The sequence below is a fragment of the Indicator indicator genome, chromosome 1 (assembly GCF_027791375.1).
Source record: "Indicator indicator isolate 239-I01 chromosome 1, UM_Iind_1.1, whole genome shotgun sequence".
NCBI lineage: Eukaryota > Metazoa > Chordata > Aves > Piciformes > Indicatoridae > Indicator > Indicator indicator.
In genome coordinates this window covers 89,282,696-89,304,394 of record NC_072010.1, presented here as the reverse complement: position 1 = coordinate 89,304,394, position 21,699 = coordinate 89,282,696, and the positions used below count along the sequence as shown (strand labels likewise).

Below are 21,699 nucleotides of genomic sequence, written 5' to 3'. Positions count from 1 at the left end.
AGCTTTGAGCTGTGGCATTTTGTCCACGCCCATGTCTGGACAGTCTTCAGTGAGGTTCAGTTTGTCTGCAGACCTACCTACTCGTGATAAATATTCCCATCCTAAGCTGTCTTTGCCCACATGTTCAGATACAAATCAAAAGCATAAGCAGACCTAAAATTTTGCGGAGACAGTGTAAGGGACAAGACAGAAGTTAAATTTAAATGGCAGCCAAGAGCTGTTTTCACTCTAGTTGTGCAAACTATTCATGGTGAGACACTTTGTTTTCTTGTTCCTCTGTCATACCACCCTAGTCTGCCAGTCACATAGTGCTGCATTTGAGGCAGAGAGGATGAAAAGAGGTGCATGGTGAGGTGCTACTGTCTGCTTTATTCCAAGGGAAGAAGGCATGAAGGCAAAACAGAATCTTTTTCCTGTCTCCATGCTGTCCAAGAATGCATTGGGTCTGGGCAGCATGGTCCCAACATCCAGATGAGATGTGGGGCCTGGATGTGATGTTGGGATTCTGAAGAAGTGCAGAAACTGGGTATTTCCAGAAAGTAGGAAACAATGTTTGAAACCAAACCAACAATCAGTCAGTTATTCCCCATACGCACTTGAAAAAATTCTTGGCCTAGAGCTCCTCTCAGTATCTTTGTTTTACCAACGTATGATGAAGATGCACTCAACCCATGGGATGTTCAGAAGCCTACATAGTTAATGTCTGTGCAGAGCTTTGGGGTAGAGTGTTATTAGAGACCCATGTTGTTTTGCAAAAGAGCACCTGCCCAAGTAAAGCACCTGCAGGTACTCCCATGTAAAGCACAATAAATGCTGGGTGCTACACCAGCTCCATTTAACTACTCTGCCGTTTTCAAATCAAGCTCTGCTCTTGGCAACTTATTCAGGCTCAGGATGTAGTCACAATTGCGTATTTAAAAGGCAAATCCAGAAATACAATTAAAGAAAAGTACCTACAAAATAAAGAAGGGGGGAGCGTGTGGAGGGAGAAATCAAGCTACCATTAAAATTAAATCCCAGAGAGTGATTTGTAAATAACATTCAAGGAGCTGAGAAAAGGAGTAAAGTAGGCCACTGGGAATCTAGTGTGGAAAAATAAATCCAATTAAACAGCATTATTGTATGTATTGCAAATGAAACGTGTGCTTGGATATGAAATTAAAGTTGCTGAGGCTGTTTGGGATGTAAGGTTTCTAGGAGTTCTCCAGTTTGGGATGTTATTTTTTAAAGCAGAATTTTCAATGACAAATATTTTCGTCTGATGGAAAACCCAGGGCTCTTTCTTTTTATTATTACTTTTATTATATATCCTTAAATTCCACAGGCAAGCAATGTTAATTTTTTTCATAGCTAGCCCTGTTTACAGCTAGTTTTGAATTAGTAGCCCATTAGCCTAAATAATAAAGCAAAAACTGCAAGTGAGCAAGGACAGAATTTCCATAGCAAATACCCTTCCTAATCAAGCTGCCAAGGCCACCCTGCACAGCTTTAGTCAATCCTTCAAAACATTTCTCCCTCTGTCTTTGAAGCTGTTAATTATTATTATTATTATTATTATTATTATTATTATTATTATTATTATTATTATTATTATTATTATTATTATTATTATTATTATTATTATTATTATTTATTATTACTGTTCCTCCAGTCTCCTGAGATGATCTTGAAGGACATCCTGGTATGACATCACTTCTGTGAGGAGCCTCCAAGAAGTTGTAGTGACAAATACTGGAATATCTCCAGTGACCTAAGACATGCAAAGACGATTTTGCAGAGGGAGAAAGCAGAGTTTAAATACTCTGGACCTCATCTCTTTTTCTGAACCCCTTAGCATCTTCTCCAGTTGTGGGAGATATTGGCACTTATTTCCACATTTGATTCTCCTTTGCTGTTCACCTTCAAAGAAACCTTATGCATAAAATTTTCTTGTTAGACTTTTTAATCCCGATGAGTTGATGTTCTAAGATGCGGTCCTCAGCTCTCAAATTACCTCTCCTCAATGACCAGAATCATAGCCTCCTCCCTATTTCTCCCTCAATTTCCATTTCCCTTAAGCCTTGGTAACACTTCCCTGCCCTGTGGGATTTTTGGGCATTAATTTAAAAAGAAGGTGTTTTGAAATGGAGAGCACTGTAGTCAAGCTGAGCATTGCTATCATTAGATAGCTGCTGTGGAAGCATCTTGCTGTCAGGCAGGCTGGAGACTCAGAAGCAGCCCATTCAACTAAACACATGGGATTTGAATCTGATGAGGCAGTTTCCTAAAAGGCAGGTGGAGCCCAGCTGATTCAGCTCTCAACTGAATGGTCCTTAGTAAATTTTCCAGCTCTCCTGATTTTGCAGCCGGGCACTCAAAAATGCCCTGAAATGTCTTCTGAAATTATGCCACATCATCACATTTTCCTGTCTGCATTGTAACATAATGTTATAATGGGATGACACAAGACCTGACTGTCACTAAGGAGACCTTACTGAATCATTGGATGGCTTTTCAAAAGGGTTTTCCTTCTGAAAAATGAGAATTTTCTCATCCCACACCACACCACACCTGCCAACAACAAGGCAAGAGGGATCACTGTTGAACTTCAAATGTGTCATTCATAACTTTGGCACTAGCTCCACCTCTGGCTTCCACTCTCCCTTGTCCTCAGCCCTTTGAACATAGACTCCCTCCCCTGTGATTATCATAGACTCATAGACTCATAAAGTTTGGAAAAGACATCTAAGATCACCAAGTCCCACCACCAAACCAACACCACCATGCCCACTTAACCATGTCCCATTAAACACCTTCATAGATGGTGACACCACCACCTCCCTGGGCAGCTCATTCCAATGCCTGACCACTCTTGCAGTAAAGAAATTTTTCCTAATATCCAAACCAAACCTCCCTCTGGCACAACTTGAAGCCATTTCTTCTCATCCTATCACTAGTTACTTGGGAGAAAAGACCAACACCCAACTCACTACAACCTCCTTTCAGGGAGTTGTAGGGAGCAATAAGGTCTTCCCCTATCCTTCTGTTCTCTGGACTGAACAATCTCAGCTTCCTCAGCCACCACTCATAATACATGCTCTCCAGACCCCTCACCAGCTTTGTTGCCCTTCTCTGGACCTGCTCCAGCACCTCAATGTTTCTCTTGCATCACCCAAAACTGAACACAATATTCAAGCCGCAGCCTCACCAGTACCAAGTGCAGGGGCACGATCAGATCCCTACCCCTGATGGACACAGGATTTTTTGTTACAGGCAAAGATGCTGTTGGCCCTCTTGACACATGGGCACATTGCTGGCTCCTAGTGTCCATATCAGAATTGATTAGCCAGACCAATGGGCTCCAAAATCCATGAATCTTCCTTGCAGGAGTGTTGTGATGAGGGCTTACCACAGACTAACCTGGGGCTTTCTCAGCCTGGTTATCCTGAATGCCCTTGGACCTCTGCAAGGGTGATGCTGTGTTTCCCAGAAAACAGCACATCCAGAAAGCTGCACATCCTGAACTGCCTGTGGGGCATCAAGTATGCCAGTCTTTGGGGCCTGATCAAAGTCATGGCCATCAACAGGGGGACCAAAGATGTATAGCAATAGTGCGTTAGTAATTAGTAGAGGGGATGGGAAAAGGAGAATGAATATTTCTGCTAAATCACACACTGATTGGAGAATGACCCTGTGTGGCTGTAGGTCATAGCTAGTCTCCATTTAGCTGTAGCCCATGTAGCCTGTACTGTCACTAACGCCTTCATCAGGTGGGTGGGAGCCGGGAGGAAGGGAGAAAAGAGATGTTCATTTGGGTCTGGTGACCAGAGTGGGAAACAGAGAGCATCTTTCTTTCTAATACCCTGTCAGTCGTCTTCCCTTCCTGTGGAGGTCTGAGCCATTGAGAAGAAAGCTTATGTATTGCAGTGGTCACTTCCACCTGTCCCCTGCTCCCCTTTGCTTTTCTGTAGTGCATGGCCTCATCAGTTCTGCTGAGTATGCAGCTCTCGTCATTGGGGTGTGTTGTGGCAAAAGGATGAACATCTGAGTATTTCAAAGCTAAGGAGAGAAGCATGGGGGAATACTTCAGGGGCTACAGACTGTAAAGAGTTAATATGCTGTGAGGGTTTGCTGACTAGGCAGTTGTGTGGAAACAGTGCACAGAAACCAGCCTTCACAGTATGGTGTGGCCAGCTGAAGAACCCATCTCATCTCTGGAGTCCTCTTCACTGAGGCCAGAGGGTGCTTTCTCAGTGGGGGCCTGAGAAAGGGTCAGTGAAAACCCAAGCTTTTGCAGTGGTTGAAACAAATTAGCTGAGAGAGTTGGGGAAAGCATAGCATAAGCTGGCCAAAATATCCAGTGTTTTCTTGTCACAGTCCTGACATAGAAACAACCATCGCAGAAGAATAATGGTGAGAGGGACCAGCCACAGAAGGGCATGTTCTGGAGCCACGTCCAAGTCTGATATTTCCATAAATTCTCAGGAATTCAGAGGCCATAGCTCAGCTGTACTTGTCATGCAGTGATGTACACCTGACTAGTTGGAGCATGCTTTTCTTCCCTGAAAGTTGGGTGGGCTCCAGGCATCTGATGACACCCCTGACTCTGGGTGAGAAGCACAGTTCACAGCTGCTTCCTGCTGCTGCTATCTGGCCAGATTTCCCAAAGAGCACATGCTCCATTTGGTCTGTGCAGAAAGGGATGCCTCTGAAGGGGTGGGATGCTGAGACAGGCCAAGCTGCTCTTGCTCCTCAGGTTTAATCCATCTCTGCCAGGTCTGCAGGTACTGAAGGAACGGGCTGCATTGGGTGCCAAGCCTGCAGGGGTTTCAGGCCAAGAGAATAGGAAGGACAAGAGAGAGTGAAGGCAAAAAGCCAACATCACATTAATTGTTTCTTTATATTTCATAGGGACCATCAAGGGGTGGCATTGTATCTTATTTTGACCATGTGGTTTGAAGTGAGCAAGTCAGAGGTGATGATAATGTCTTCCAAAAGGGGTCATAAGGATGTATCTGGAAACAGAAATGCTGCAAATTATTTATATTGCAGCTACTAGCATAGCTTGATGGTTTTTTTCTGGGTAGCAACAGACAGTTTCAGTTTGCTGAGATTGCTTAAAAATAATAAAAAACAGTCTGAATTTTCCCCTCCCCAAAAAAAGCAGAAAGAAAAGAAACCAGCTTTCTTAAAGAAAAAAGAGAGGCACAGGGGGAAAGAGAGAGAAATTACTTTATTGCTTGATCTGTTTCTGTACTTTTTGTTCATTAATTTTAATTTAGATTGATTTATTCCAAAATGAGCCCTGGGTTGCATATATTTGCATAACCCTCTCCTGTAGCAATGCTGTGGAGAATCTAGGGAATGAGGAAGAGCAGCAGCAGAGGGTAGGAACTGAGACTGGAAGTCCCAGAAAGATATTCCTCTGAGCTGGGCCCTTGCACTGGGATAAGGAAGGCATTTCAAAATCTGTTTAGTCACAGGTGTGGGCTTTGCATGCATCCAGAACAGCCCTGCAAAACAGAGGATGGGGCACAGCAGTCAGATGGGACAGTGAAAGTTAGATGAAACCAGTGGGGGAAAAACCACACGACTGCACTGCAAAAATTAGAAACAAACCCATGGAAGAGCAACTGCTGAGAAAAATCAGTTGTCCAGTAGGGACATTGATAGTGTCAGCTTTGTAGCATGAACAGATTACACTGCAGAGCAGAGCTCAGGCAGGCTATAACCATTGTGAGACAGGTATCCTCAGCCCAGAGGATACTCATAGCCCGATAACCATCTGCATGTTAGATGAGTTTCTGAAGCCATCAATTGAACCTTCCTCTTAGAGACACTGAAGGCCACTTACACCCACAGCACAGCTGGTCTACCTTAATTCTTTCACTCTCCCTGTCCTTGCTTGCCGTGTTGAGCTGCCATCCAGGCTGACTGGGACCAAAGTGTGGAGGGCTGCAAGGAGGAGGATGAAGACCAACCACTGCCATCTTGATTTAATCCTTAATGCACACAACAAAGATTCCTCCCACCTCCCAAGAGAAAATGACCCAAAAGTAATTCCCACCTTCATCCTCCTCCTCCGCCCTTCCATTTCCAGTGTGAACCTCTCAAGAATTTGGCTGACAACTTGGCCTCCCCTCTGGTTATTGTCCCAAGTGAACAGTCTCTCCGTTCACTAACCCATGACGGTAAGTCGGTTTGGGAAGCGGTAGCTTTATCTTCCCAGCTCAGGCACTGCGCCGGGCCTGCTTGTGAACTGGTTGCCATTCAGTGTCTGCTCTGCTGTTGATAAAGCACATTACACATGGCTGGGCTTGCATGATTAATACAGCTGTCTAAGCACTCTCTCTAAAAACAAAAAACAACCAGGAAAACAGAGGTGCAGGATTTGGGGGGGGGGGGGAGGGGGTGGTGCATGGGGAAAAAAAACAATGACTCCAAAGAAATCAGGCTTGCAGAAAAAGTGGAGTGCTCCTGGCAGGCCTTCCCTCCTGTGGGCAAGCAAGTCTGTCAGCAGAGCTCCCCTGGAAAAAAGAGAGGCCTAGTGGCAAGGTGAGCAAAGGAGAAATGCATTTGGGACTTCCACACCATCGTCTGCATGTCCCTCTGCAATGTGGTGAATAAGCGCATGGAGGGGAGGGAAAGGTCAGGCCATGGACAAAAATATGCTAGAATCAGCAGAGCTTCAGTGAGGTCTGGCCAGTCAGCATCTTGGTAGGTGCATGCTCATGGATGGATGGATGGATGGATGGATGGATGGATGGATGGATGGATGGGTACACTATGGAGCTAGGTCACCTTGTGCACTGTATGCGCATACGCCATGCTCAGAGGCACATCCCACAGTGACTGAGCAATTTCCAGGCATCTTAGAACATCTAAAGGAGGAACCAGAGTAGATGCAGGCATATTTTCTATTGCCCAGACTCAGGCCAACTCAGCTGCCTGTGTAAGCTGTATTAACTTTCCCTTTTTAATTACCAGTCTAGGAATGGGCTGTGAGAAGCCAGTATAGTTTTCTGCTCCAGCTTTCCCTATGACTGGGCCAGGCATTTAAGGCCCTGCTTGCACTGTTAGGGCATTAATGTGACCAGGAGGTCTCACTCTGGAATTGCATACACACACGTATCAGTACTTGGATGAGAACTACAGGGCACACAAAGTAATATTTACTTATCCCACATGCTTTAGAGACATATCCCAGTTTGTGGGCCCAGCTTGACTCCTGTCAAATCTCTAATGCATTGCAAGGCTGAGAGAAGTGCACAGGCTCATTTATAGTATTTCATACTTCTCATTGTTCACAAGCAGCCCTTGACAAAGGCTAGCCAAAACCTCCTCCTAGCTTGTTCTACTCCTGGGCAATGGAGTGGAGACAAGGGCTGGTTTCCACTAAGTTCACTGCAAAAAAGTCCCCAGAGATGAGTGATGGCCCTAAGACCACCTCAAGGACAGATGGAGGGGGCACTGTGCTACAGGTACTGGATGAAAAGGATAGAATGGCAGAGGCAGCAACACAACTGGTTTTCAGTACCAGAGCAACCGCAAGCATGCTGGTCACGCTCCAGCCCAATTTAGTTCTCCTTCTGCTCCAGTCTCCTTTCCAGTCACCCCCCAGTGTGTCTCTCCCTCTTTATTTCTGCTCACAGCCACTCAAATCTTTCTTGTGCCAAATACCCAGCAAAGCTTATGGAAAACCACAGCAGAGATGAAGTGAGTAAACAGACAGAAATAAAGCTGATGAAAATATTAATTTTTCAAGAGGTTCCAGAGCCTCTGATTAGCAAACTTGCTTCCTAGAGCTGTATGTGCTCTGGGTGAGTGGGCCTATGCCTTTTGTTCCCCACTGAGACACCAACCTGTGTGCTGGCATCAGCTTTGGTCTGCTGTGCTGTACACGTGCTTGAGAGGAGAGCAGCGGAGGATGGCAGTATCCTAGGAAAGCAAAAAGCAGAAAAAGCTCATATCTTCCCTGTCATGGACCTTGAAAAAGTCTGTGCTATGCATTTTCGGATGTTTTCCTTCTAAGACGAGAGTCTTCAATGAATGATTTGAAGACAAAGCAATTTTAAGTAGTCGATTTTGTATCAGTAGTTAGCCAACTGTGGAGTTTTTGGTTTTGTTTTAGTTTGTTGGGTTTGGGGGTTGTTTGTTTGTTTGTTTGTTTTTTTAATCTTCAGCTGATAGGGAAATTGAAACAGTGGGGGGACTACATTTCAGCCACAAGAAAATCTTGGAACTTTTTGGCATGTATAAGATGTATTTGTTAATGATTTGTGCAGCCTTGCAACATAGGTGGTCTTCTAGCCAACACAAGCCTCACTGGTCAGTCACAGTTCAATTCTAGACTGTAAACCAGCTTCAGGATAAAAGGTATAAGCAGCCAGCTTGTGAACACCACGACCTTCTTGGAAAGACACTGAGAAATACAATTTCAGGGATATTCTTTAGACCTCAGGGAACGATGGGTGCACTGCATTACAGAATGAATCTTCACCAGGACATGAGGTATGATAGATGAGTACTTAGTACACCGTGAATGAGCTGCAAAACATGGGGAAGAACTGTTCAGTGCTAAAAAAGCATGAGCAAACTCTGAAATACATTAAACTGTGTGCTAAGATTGATAGACACCAGAGACATTTCCTTAATCTTGTCTGAGAATTGCTGGAGGGCATCCTCCCTAGTTTACACAGCAGTATTTCCACCTCTGGAAGAGCCAGCCTTTTGCTACTGAAATCACAGTCAAGTTTTAATTACAGGAGCAGAACTAGTCATGAGAGTGGAGTACAAGCAAGTAATGAACAAAATAGTCTCAACCTTAAGAAGAGAGAGTGAAAAATCATGTCTTCTTCTCAAAGGGGAGGGGACACACACGAAAGTAGTAAGAAAAAAAGCCCCAAATGAACCCTAGTAAGTAGAAGCTGCTAATCCCTAAAGCCTCAGAGCAGAGTGTAAAGCCCCAGAAGAAAGAAATTAATAACTTTCAAAGTATGACCTTGAAAATGGAATTAACGACATTCCTCCCTTTTAAGCCTTCGTGATAATAAAGATTTCATCTTCTGAAGCCCTGGCAAGAGAGTCAACAGACTATAAAAATTACTTCCTGCAGAAGAGCTGGCACATGTAAAATCTAAAACCCCTCCTGGCCCCAGAGAGTGAGAGCACAGAGAGAGAACTGTATGATGCACATCCCCTTTCCCTTGCACCTTCTCTTTTAGAGTTGGTGGGTTTTTTCCATTCCTCCCTAATTTTTAGTTCTCTCCTTTGCTCAAGAGGCAGGACTCCAACCTTCTCTGTCAACAGAGCCGAGCCCAGAGCTGCTCAGGGTGGAGAACCTGTGGAAAAGGCCAGCTCTACTTGACTTGCCATCGCTGCTTCCTTTCCAAGACCTTCTAGCCTGTCTCATGCCTCCTCCTGGCCTCACTTACATTTAGAAACTCATTTAGAAACAAATTCCTGAAAGCAATAAGTATCCTGTAGCTCTCTGATGCCCTTTGAAACTTCTCTGTGGGTTCTCTTGCATCAGCACTGTGGATATGCCCAGTCCTGGTGTCTTAATGTAAATGAGAGAAAATCTGCCACCCACTATCTCTTTTCCTACCTCGAACCAGGACCTACCAAAACATTCTAGAATGGAGAATGTAGGTATGAAATGTGTAGCCAGGTGGGTAATTTTTTTTTCTCCCTGGGTATGGACCAGAAAGACATCTGCTTTCTGCTTGCATCTCAGATGACCCTTTATAAAGGTCTGTATTGGAAATCTTGAAAGTCATAGGAGATTCCATTTCTGCTGGCAGTCATTTTGTTCCTCACAGAGTTTGGAGCCATGCCTCTATGCAACCAAAAGAACTTGTGGATCTGTGTATTCAGCAAAGGTTATATAGCACGGCAAAGGGAGCTGGAGGGAGCGAGGGGCAAGGAGAGAGAGTATCTGTGGGGAGGGAGTAGAATGGACTAGAAACTTTACCACCACTCCCTGAAACCTCTGCAGTACTAGCTGCTGCAGGGGATGGAGGTCTGGCTTTTGATTCGGATAACCAGATCAGATCTGCCCCCCTAAAGCAATTCTGCCAAGGAAACTGCTTCATGGTGGTTAATGCAGAGATAGATGTCAACCAGTGGGGATCAGACTCCCTGACACAGAAACACGGCCGTAGTGAGCTGAGCAGAGTCTCAGAGCATGCGGAGCTGCCAGCCTTCCCTCAGCACAGGGACCATGCAGGGGCTTTGCTGTGCAGGACGTGTAGTGATAGGATGAGGGCAATGGTTTTAAACTAGAACAGGGTAGATTTCAGATGGACATTATGAGGAAGCTCTTTACAGTGAGGGTAGTGAAACACTGGAACAGGTTGCATAGAGAGTTGGTGGAGACCCCATCCCTGGAGACATTCAAGGTCCAGCTAGATGGGGCCTTGAGCAACCTGAGCAACCTGCTCTAGTTGGGAATGTCCTTGCTCACAGAAAGGGGCTTGGACAAGATGACCTTCGAGGGTGCCTTCCAGCCCGATGCATTCTATGATTCTATGACCCCAGTGCTTTCTCGCAGGTGTGCATTGCCGCTAACGCTGGGTGTCGCAGCAGCCATGCTGTTCCCAGGCCGAGGGCCGCCCGGAGCCGGGAGGGCGCCCGGAGTTCCCCGGTCCCTTCGGTTGCCTTCGGCTGCCACCTCGTGGGCAAAAGGCTGTTCGGTAGCAAGCGGCGGTACGCCCAGCCTGAGCCGGCCCCGCGGCCCCGCAGCTGGTTCGTGGCCTAGCAAGGTACGAAGGAAGGAAGGAGAGACACGGAGACCCCCGCTCTGCTGCTGGGGGGCGGCAGGGATGCAGAGCAGAGCCTGCCAGGGGGCTTGTGGTGTGCTCCGGTCAGGCACCGTGCAGAGGGCAGCCGGAGGGCAGCTTTTGTACACCTGCATGTCAGAGGTAGAAAGACAGCTGCCCCTGCCCTCTCCTACCTGGTTGTTGGCATTTGGTCTTCACCTGGCATCTCATCCGTACATAAGCAGCTCTGATGGAGTCTCCACCTTTTCTCCTGCAGTTCTGACACAGGCAGGTACTGACTCCTCTGCCTCTGCGTTCCCAGTACTAACTCCTTCTTCCCATAAATACCATCATTCCCTGCACCCTGCCTCTCTCCCACCATCCCTGCTTCCCTCTGCCTGATCTGGGTTCAACTGCTTTTGTTCATCTTGCTTTCTCAAAAGACCTGTTCTTGTTACCTATCCAACCTCCATGCTCACATCAGCTCCTACTTTTCCTTATGCTCAGTCTGTCTGACATCTCCTCCTCTTACCCTCTTCTCTGTGCTGAGCCAAGTGGGACCATATTGACATCTCAGTTGAAGACCTACCCTGGTATGGTTTCCTGTGCTGTATCTTTGCTTTGGGCTCTTCACTGCAGTCCATGTTTCCCCATGTATCACAGCAGCCTTTTCCTGAGGCTCTGACCTGATACAGTCTTCCTCTCATAACTATCACCTGCTCATGGAGCCCCTAACCCCAAATGGGCACTACAGGGTTGGAGGGTCCAATGCCAGCCATGAAGCAGGGCATATACATCACTACCAAGCAGCCTTCTGACATTAACCACTGCTGCCAGGACTGTGAGTTGCAGCACCTTGTAGCACTGTAAATTCAAGGCTTAAAGGCAGGGAGGAAAAGGGCCCTTTTATTCATCCCACGAAGGTCATACCTCAGAACTCTGCTCCCCTTACAGTTATTTCTGCAGCTAGCCTCATCTCTGAAGACTGAGCCTGCACCACAGAGGATTCACCTCTGGAGTCACAGTTGCTTAGGTCTTGGGGAGCACCATACCAATTAGTTTGAGACTTGTTGAGTCACTTGGATATTCACAAGTCCATGGGACCTGATGGGATTCATCCTAGGGTGCGGAAAGAGCTGGCAGATGAGCTAGCCAAGCCTCTGTCCATCATTTTCCACCAGTCCTGGCTCACTGGAGAGGTCCCAGAAGACTGGAAACTGGCCAATGTGACGCCCATCCACAAGAAGGAATGGACAGAAGAACCTGGGAACTACAGGCCTGTCAGCCTGACCTCAGTGCCAGGGAAAATCATGGAGCAGATTGTCCTGGGGGCAATCACTGCATACCTGAAGGATAGCCAAGGAATCAGGCCCAGCCAACATGGATTTAGGAAGGGCAGGTCCTGCCTCACCAACCTGATCTCCTTCTATGATCAGGTGACCCACCTGGTGGACGTGGATGTAGTCTACCTGGACTTCAGCAAGGCCTTTGACACCATCCCCCACAGCAAACTCCTGGCCAAGCTGTCAGCCTGTGGCTTGGACAGCAGCACTCTGCGGTGGGTTAGGAACTGGCTGGAGGGCCGAGCCCAGAGAGTGGTGTTGAATGGTGCCACATCCAGCTGGAAGCCTGTCACTAGTGGTGTCCCCCAGGGATCAGTGCTGGGCCCCATCCTGTTCAATATCTTTATTGATGATCTGGATGAGGGGATTGAGTCCATCATCAGTAAATTTGCAGATGACACCAAGCTGGGAGCAGGTGTTGATCTGTTAGAAGGTAGAAGGGCTGTGCAGAGGGACCTTGACAGGCTGGACAGATGGGCAGAGTCCAACAGGATGGCATTCAACAAGTCCAAGTGCCGGGTGCTGCACTTTGGCCACAACAACCCCATGCAGAGCTACAGGCTGGGGTCAGAGTGGCTGGAGAGCAGCCAGGTGGAAAGGGACCTGGGGGTACTGGTTGACAGCCACCTGAACATGAGCCAGCAGTGTGCCCAGGTGGCCAAGAGAGCCAATGGCATCCTGGCCTGCATCAGGAATAGTGTGGCCAGCAGGAGCAGGGAGGTCATTGTACCCCTGTACACAGCACTGGTTAGGCCACACCTTGAGTACTGTGTCCAGTTCTGGGCCCCTCAGTTTAGGAAAGATGTTGAATTGCTGGAGCATGTCCAGAGAAGGGCAACGAGGCTGGGGAGAGCCCTTGAGCACAAGCCCTGTGAGGAGAGGCTGAGGGAGCTGGGACTGTTTGGCCTGGAGAAGAGGAGGCTCAGGGGAGACCTCATTGCTGTCTACAACTACCTGAAGGGAGGTTGTAGCCAGGAGGGGGTTGGTCTCTTCTCCCAGGCAACCAGCAGCAGAACAAGAGGACACAGTCTCAAGCTGCGCCAGGGGAGGTTTAGGCTGGAGGTGAGGAGAAAGTTCTTCACAGAGAGAGTGGTTGGCCATTGGAATGGGCTGCCCAGGGAGGTGGTGGAGTCACCATCCCTGGAGGTGTTCAAGAGGGGATTGGACGTGGCACTTGGTGCCATGGTTTAGATAGTCATGAGGTGTAGGGTGACAGGTTGGACTCGATGATCTTTGAGGTCTCTTCCAACCTTCTTGATTCTATAATTCTATAATTCTATAATCTAACAACTAAACTTCAGCCATCTGTGCAACATCCACTAAGGCCTCAGCAATAGCTATGCCCCAAGTTTAGTGGGGAGACTCGCAGCTCTGTGATTCAGGACTTGAGCATCCAGGTGCCTCCAAGCTCTTGATACATGGGTAGCTTCTATCTTAACAGGTTCTTTAATGAAAAGCTCATCACTGTCTTTCTTAGAGAGATACGAACACACCCCAGCTAATTCTTCCCACAGAGATATTTCCTTAGCCTGCCTGTCCTGTAGTTAGCAGATGAGACTGCAGAGCAAGTGACTGAGGCAGTTTTAATCTAGACAGTTCAGGTAGCAATTAGTAACGGGCAGCGTGCCAGGCTTTCTGTTAATGCCAAGGTCCTAAAGTTACCGGAGAACATAACACCCACATTTAATTTGTGGCCATACTATCACTGCCAGCAGCTGATTGCTGCTGTATCCCTTAGAAGTTGAGGGAGGTTGTGGATGTGGAATTCTTTAGGCAGTCTGGAAGTGACTGGGCAAGTTCATGGAAGAAAACATGAATCTGTCAAGGAGTTCAGCATCTGCAGGCTCACAATGACTCTGAGGGACCTGAGATAGGCCAATATGATATCATGCCACCCATATGCTCTCATTTAGCTCCAACCTAGCACCTGCAGGGGACAGGACTGAAATTAGACAAGACCCTTGGACTAGTGTGCTCCTCTTGGAGGCAGGCTGTTTCTGAGGAAGAGAACTGCTTTTGTCTTTGCAATTTTGCTGTGAACATAAGGAATACTCTGCTTTTCCCTTCTCCCTCCACCATTTCACCAAAGCCCCACCACCATTTTTGCCATGTCTTTTCTTACACCCATCACAGGAGTAGGAGCAAATCATAAGCCAGCACACACACAACAAAAGATGAAAAAAAGAGCATTACAGCTTTACCATGCAAACCAGAATACACAGCCCTGTCCTTCTGGGCTAACCAGGCTTGTGGCCCTCTAGTGAGAAGCAAGTATAGCAAGTCCAGCTGTGCCACAATGATTTTGGAGCAGGCTAAAACCTGTGGGGAGCCAAAGCACTGACCCACTGAGGTGGTCCCAGGAAGGTTAGAATGTGTGAATTCTGTGGGGATACCCACAGAAGGCAGATAGTTTTGTCTAGCTGTTTACCTTTTCCTGAAAGACCAAATCTCTGGACTGTTACAAGGCCCTGAGCCAAAGAATCTGACCAGGAAAACGTTCTGAGGGACCATCAGTGGCTTTCTTTTTCTTTCAATGAACATTTTTTTTTTTCCTTCTCAAACCTTGCTCCCAGACACAGCAGAATAATTTTGGCTGCTGCTTTTCCACTCTAAGAAAATAAAATCAGCCTAAGGCAAACACCCAGCATGGGATCATTCCACCTGGCCTGCTGATGCTTGTAAAGTGCTGTGCAGGCAGAGGCTTGTAATGGGGGAGGTCAGGCAGCCTCAGTAGCAGCAGGTGTCACTGGCAGCCTCACATAAGAGGCTGGGGAAGCTCCTGCAGTACCACCCTAGCAACATGCCACATATGGGAGCATGCAGCAACCATTCTGTTTCATGCTGCATAGAAGAGTTTGCCTGAAGGAAGGTGAGGTACCAGGTGAAATTGCTGAGGGGCCTTTCTGCCCTTTTCACATCCTCACTCAAAAGTATGGAGATGTTCTCCCGGAAGTGTCAAGATAAGACACCTGGAACCTCTCTGTGTGAGGTTGGTGCATGGGCCTGTTTAATGCATGTGAGCAGTAGTGAGATCATAGTGGCATGGCTGTGTTTTTCCCATGGTTAAATTTAAGGACACAGCTAGGATCTGCTGCCATGGGAAGAGGGTTGGGATGTTCTTACTATTTACAGAAAGAAGGAGAAGTGCAATTTTTTTGCCCTTGCTTATTTTCAGTCTGTTTCTTCTTGATTTAATTAATATGATCTGACTCTGAGAGCTGTTTGGGGTCTGGGCTCCCTTTAGGGTTTATTTGTGAAATGCTGCCAGATATTCATATCGACTCATCATAATCAGAACCTGAATTTCCTTCCCTGGCTGCAGTGGAAGAAAACCCCCTTCAAAGCTATCACATGAATTTTGCAGAGCTGCCATATTGCAGGGGAATGATTAGCCCTGGAGATTAGCTTGCAGTACTGATTCCTAGAGCTCCAGGTTACAACAGTGAGAAACCACAGAGAAAGCCCCCCCCACCCCAGTGCCCACTGAAAGAGGGGTTGCTTCCTGGCACTTAGCACCTGAGACCTTGCTGTGCCAGGCAGTATGGGTGCAGATGGGTTGAACAGGGGCTTTCTGGGGCTCTCACAGGGCTGCTGGCAGGGATGATAGCTGGGCTGGTGGCAGAGCTGCTCCCAAGGATGCAGGCAGGGCTGTGGGCTGGGATGGTGGCAGAGATGCTGGCCAGGCTGCAGGCAGGGATAATGGCTGGGATGCTGGCAGGGTTGTGGGCAGCGCTGCTCTCAGGACTGCTTGCTGGGCTGCTGGCAGTGATACTGGCAGGGATGGTCCCAGGGATGCTGGACAGGCTGCTGGCAGAGCTGCTGGCAGGGCTGCTGGCAGAGATGGTGGCAGGGCTGTTCCTAAGACTTCTCTCTCTGGCTATGGCAGTCGGCGAAGCGGTGGCGGCGGTCGCCAGAGGGCAGCAGAGACCGTGGCGCTGCTCGGTGCCCGCGCACACGCGCTGAGGGGTCTGAAGAGCCCCAGGGCAGGAGCCGGGGCCGGGCTAGGGCAGAGAGGGGCCTGTGAATGGTGCCAACAGCCGGCTGGGCATGAGCCAGTGCGTGCCCAGGTGGCCAAGAAGGGCAATATCATCCTGGCCTGTATCAGCAATAGCGCGGCCAGCAGGGCCAGGGAAGGAATTGTCACTGGTGAGGTCACACCTGGAGTATGGTGTTCAGTTTTGGGAGCCTCACCGCAAGAAGGACATTGAGCCGATGGAGTGGGTCCAGAGAAGGACAATGAGACTGGTGAGGAGGGGCTGAAGGAACTGAGGTTGTTCAGTCTGGAGAAAAGGAGGCTGAGGAGAGACCTTCTGGCTCTCTACAACTCCCTGAAAGGTGGTTGGAGTGAGGTGGTGGTCAGTCTCTTCTCTTGGGTGGCAAGTGATAGGATGAGAGGAGGTGGCCTCAAGTTGCACCAAGGGAGATTTAGATTGGCTGTTAGGAAAAATGTCTTTAGTTAAGGAATTGTGAGGCACTGGAACAGGCTGCCCAGGGAGGTGGTGGAGTCACCATCCCTTGCAGGTATTCAGTAGCTACATAGATGTGGTGCTTAGGGACATGGTTGAGTGGTGACTTGGCAGCGGTGGGTTCATGGTTGGATTTGATGATCCTAAAGGTCTCTTCCAACTGGAATGGATTTATGATTTTATGATTCTAAGTCATGGTGGAAACACAGGCTGTCACAGCTGCTTCCCCCCTGTAGCCTCTCCACCCCCAAATGTAAGGTCTCAAAGTTATCAAGGTTTTATTTTGTGGTCGAACTACAACCATCCCACATTTTTGCACTACATGTGATGGTAAATGTAGCATATGTGGCATGGACTTCAGCTGGCTTTGCTGTAAAACACAGAGATTACATGCAGGCCCCGGGGGCTGCAGGTACTTTGAACCACACTGGGTCCCAGGCTGCCCAGGTAGCTTAACAGTCTGCCCAGCACCCACAAAGCCAACACATAGCACCAGCTGGTGCAAACAACTGCTGGTATTAGCATGTTGTACAGATGATTAGGAGAGGCTTCTGTGGCCAGCCCCACCACCTCACTGGTGTGTGCAGGGAGCTTAGCAAGGAAACATAAGGACATATAATTCACATCGGTGTGGCCCTGATAGAGTCAGGTAATATTTGGACTTGATCTTTAATGTCTTTTCCAACCATCTGTGGTTCTGTGACATACAACTCACATCATTGTGCAGCTATGGAAATGGGAGTCTTGGCTTGTCAGGTACCCTCAAGCTTTTGAACAGAAGCTCAAGCAGAGCAGAAGCTGGTGTGACCCTCTCCCAAGTCCTTCATCACACCGTGTCTCATGTGTCCTCCCTTATACCTAGGCATTGCAAGACCTTGTCTCTTTACCACACCATAAAATATATCGTCTCTATCGTCCCACCAAGCACACAAACCCCAAGCCATGCACTCAGCATTTATTAAGGCAGCAGTACCCAGCCAAGACCAAACATAGATGTGGTGCTTAGTGACATGGTTTAGTGGTGGATTTGGTAGTGCTAGTTTAACAGTTGGACTCTATGATCATAAAGGTCTTTTCCAACCTAAACAATTCTGTGATTCTATACCCTTGCCTCTGTTGTTGTAGGTGTGCATTGCATGCCTCCATAGGTACTTAGGATTTTGCTCTGATTGCATGTGCACCCTGGAAAAGGGTCAGAGAGGGGGATTTTTGCCACAATGTATGTGTTATTTACATGTCCATGTATGTGTTAGACAAATACTATTGAGTGACAGCTCAAAACTTTTTGTGGGCAACGCACCCTGCACAGTGTATTTATTATTCGCTGGGCCAGAGGAGTTATGTTTTGGGATTTCTTCACTTCCAGTACCTGAAAGGGGCCTACAAGAAAGCCAGGAAGGGACTTTTTTACAGGGACTTGTAGTGATAGGACAAGAGGCAATGGCTTTAAGCATGAGGAGGGGAGATTCAGACTGGATATTAGGCAGAAATTCTTTACAGTGAGGGTGGTGAGACACTGGAACAGGTTGCCCAGGAAGGTCACCTCCCTGGAGGTGTTCAAGACCAGGTTGGATGAGGCCTTGAGCAACCTGGTCTAGTGGTGGTGTCCCTGCCCATGGTGTGGGGGTTAGAACGAGATGATCTTTAAGGTCCCTTGCAACCCAAACCAATCTATGAATCTATGAATCTGGATTGCAAACGGTTCCAAACAACTTCCCCGCAATACCTTGAGCATGAAAGATGGTTTCTCTGAACACAGGTCAGGTAAATTTGGTAATTTGAACAAGGAAACAAGGAGTTAAAAAAGCAGTGTTGTAGTATTTGTGTGACAAGCCACGAAAGACAAGCAGGGACTTACTGAAAAAAAAGAAGCCATAGATGGAGATAAATTCTCCACACAATTTAGCACATGCTTACTTAATAATGAAAGAATAGAATTGGGGCACAAACAGCTCATGTAGGAAGTGAAGGACTACATTAGGAAGAAATTACACAAATGAAAGTGCTGCAGAATTTCAGGGGCTCTGGGGACATCTTTCTTGGATTTGCTGCCTTTTAGTCACCTTCTAGTTTAATAGTGGCTATGCTGCTGAGCAAGCAGAGAGGAGCTCTTCACCTCACAGTTCTGAAGGTTGTTAAAGGGGAGCAATTGCTCTTCAGACCCATGGAGCTCTCCTGAACATGGCCTGGGGTTTTTTTGTCCCTGTGCCATTACAAAATCACACAAAATCACAGAATGGTAGGGGTAGGAAGAGACCCATAGAGATCATCTAGTACAATCCTGCTGATAAAGTAGGTTGACCTACATCAGGTTTCACAGGAACATGTCCAGGCAGGTATTGAAAGTTCACAGAGAATGAGACTCCACAACCTCTCTGGGCAGCCTGGTCCAGTGCTCTGTCATCCTCAGACTAAAGAAGTTTTTCCTTAAAATTTATTAGAAATAACTATAAGAAATAGCTCTTGGTAGCAAGCATGTCTTCTTTTTCCATAGCAGGACCAGTCCAAATATATAAACTCATCTCTGCCTTCACACTTCGGCATCTTCCCACACCCCTTTTGTGTAAAATGCTGCATATAAATACACATCTATGTCTGTATGTATATAGAATCATAGAATCATTGAGCTTGGAAAAGACCTCTTAAGATCATCAAGTCCCTTCTACCCATCACCTCCATAACCACTAGACCATGTCCCAAAGTGCCACATTTACTCATTTTTTTTTAACACCTACAGGGAGGGTGACTCATCACCCCCCTGGGTAGCCTGTTCCAGTGCCCCACCACTCTTTCAGTAAATAAATTCTTCCTAATATCCAACCTAAACATCCCCTTGCTCATCTTCAGACCATTACCTCTTGTCCTGTTATTAGTTATTAGGGAGAAGAGGCCAACACCCACCTCACTCCAACCTCCTTTCAGATAGCTATAGAGAGCAGTAAGGTCTCTTCTCAACCTCCTCTTTTTCAGGCTAAACAACTCCAGGTACCTCAGCCTCTCCTTATAAGATATGCTCTCCAAAGATACACACCTATGTGCACCTGCACATGTGCACACACATATGTATGTGTGTACCTGGACATGCAGGTGCACAAAGCCAACGTCTGCCTGCACTGATGCACTCATATCCATGATGAGCATGCATTTGCAAATCCATAGCCACGTACTCCTCCCTGCCCCATTATAAAGCAAAGGCTGCCAAGGCTTGGTATTGCAGTGTGAATTTCAAACAGCATCCCTTCCAGAAAAGGGAACCCTTCAATGAGAGGATGAATGAGAAAATGTCAGGAGTGTTAGCACTTAATATTCGTGGAGCGAGGCTGTGTTATTTGCCGCTGTGGCAGAGCACCTGTCCCTGTCCCCTCTGGTAGACCCCTGTGCACACACACATGCACGCATGCAAGTTCATTCCCCACCCTTAAGAAAAATCCCTCTCCCTGGCACACCCTGCACCCTCACCCCACAGGTGCTGTGCTGCAGGGCCACAAACCCATCAGTGAAGCCTTCCCCTACCCCCCACCCCATGAAGTAAATAATTGCAGCACAGCCCCTGGGAGGGGAGGTACCTGTAGCTTGGGCCCATGTTTTATTGATTGAACTGCTGCGATCGATCAGCCTCCACTGGGCCAGTGTCTGGCTGCAGACAGGCACTGGCCACTGTGCAGAATTACAGCAAGCCCTGGCATTCCAGGGACACCACTGGGAAGGTGGCAGAATGGGGAGGGAGATACAGGGTTGGTGGCTGGGAGTGTACCATGTGAAGGTATGAGACCTGCCTCCCAGCTGGAGGCACAGCGGCAGATGGGATGGCAAAACAATTCTGTGATTCTGAGTAAGCAGCTGGGACTGAGCCTTACTGCTTGCTCCATGCTGCAGGCCATGTTTCTCCAGCCTGGGCACTGCTTAGGGAGAGCCACATGCAGTTAGAGCATAGCATGGAGGGGGACGATGCTGAGGTGCTGGTGGGCAGGAGCCTCCAGTGGGGCTGGAGACAGGCTCGGCTCCCCTAAATGGGAAGGTGGCTGTGGCCTGCAGCCCCAACTCCCTGCTGCAAGAGCAGTTTGGGAGCAAGGCATTGTGTTCTTGTGTTACCCTCATCTCACCCAGCCATGTGTAATCTTGTTCTCTTTTCTCTCCCTTCTCACACCCTGCAGGACCCGGCACAGGGAGAGTAGACAACGGCTCCATGAGCTTGGCCGTCCCACTGTGGCTGCTAGCAGCATCCCTGCTCTGCCTACTCAGCAAATGTTAATACAAGTCAGAATTAAAAATAATTAATAATAATAATAATAATAATTAAAAAACCCACAACACAACAAAAACAACAACACACAAAACAAAACGCGTAATACAGGAGACAGAGTGAAGAGAGGAGAGAGGAAATAAAAGAGAGGAGAGGGGAGAGAGAGAGAGAAGACTGTTTCTTTCACAACTTTTGTGTGTTCAGGAACGAAGAGGGGGGGAGAGGAAAAATTACAGCAAAGAAGACTCAGCAACATTTAATCAGAAACCCGACAAGCAGACTGTCACCAACTGTCTTGGAGGCAACACGAAGTGAAGGAGAGAATGAGGCACCAGAAAGGATCGTGTCGCCGGAGGATGCTGCAATGCAAACAATCCAATGAAACCTGCAAAGCCAATTGAACAGAAGATCCCTTTTCTTTTCTCTCCTCCTTCCTCTTTCCCATACTTCAACTTCCTTCCTTCCACCTCTTTCTTTCTTTTGCGGAAAGAGGTCTTCGCTTCAGTGTCTATCTATAGCCACTTAACTTTTTGGATGCCCTGGGTCATTTTTGTGAGCCTATTATGCTCAGCCATTTCATACTTTTGAAAACAAAACAAACAAACAAACAAACAAACATAAAAGGCAAGGAAAAAAAAAAAAAGAAGATAAAAAAAGCCACAAACCAGAGCAAGTCACCTGAAGGTCTCTGCACACTGGTGTCCTATGAAATCCTTCCTCTCTCCACTTCACCCTGTGCTCCTGTGCACCCAGCCCTTACTAAACACTTTCTTTCCTGTCCCCTCCTTCTTGCAACATCACACTTGCTGACCTGAACTAAAGCTGTGTCAACTCTACTGAAAGCTTCCTTTTCTTTTCTTTTCTTTTCTTTTAAATCCTCTTCCTCTCCCCCCTCAATTCGACCAGGT

At 47.5% G+C, this 21,699-nt stretch overlaps 1 protein-coding gene across 1 annotated transcript in view; it reads left to right on the top strand.

The window, feature by feature from the left end:
• The window catches only part of LSAMP (limbic system associated membrane protein), a 348,132-nt gene extending 327,332 nt beyond the window's left edge, over window positions 1-20,800 (top strand). Inside the window, exon 8 of the mRNA XM_054398152.1 lies at window positions 20,703-20,800. Within this exon, the coding sequence (XP_054254127.1) occupies window positions 20,703-20,800 (98 nt within the window). The remainder of the gene's footprint in view (window positions 1-20,702) is intronic.
• Window positions 20,801-21,699: the final 899 nt, after the last annotated feature.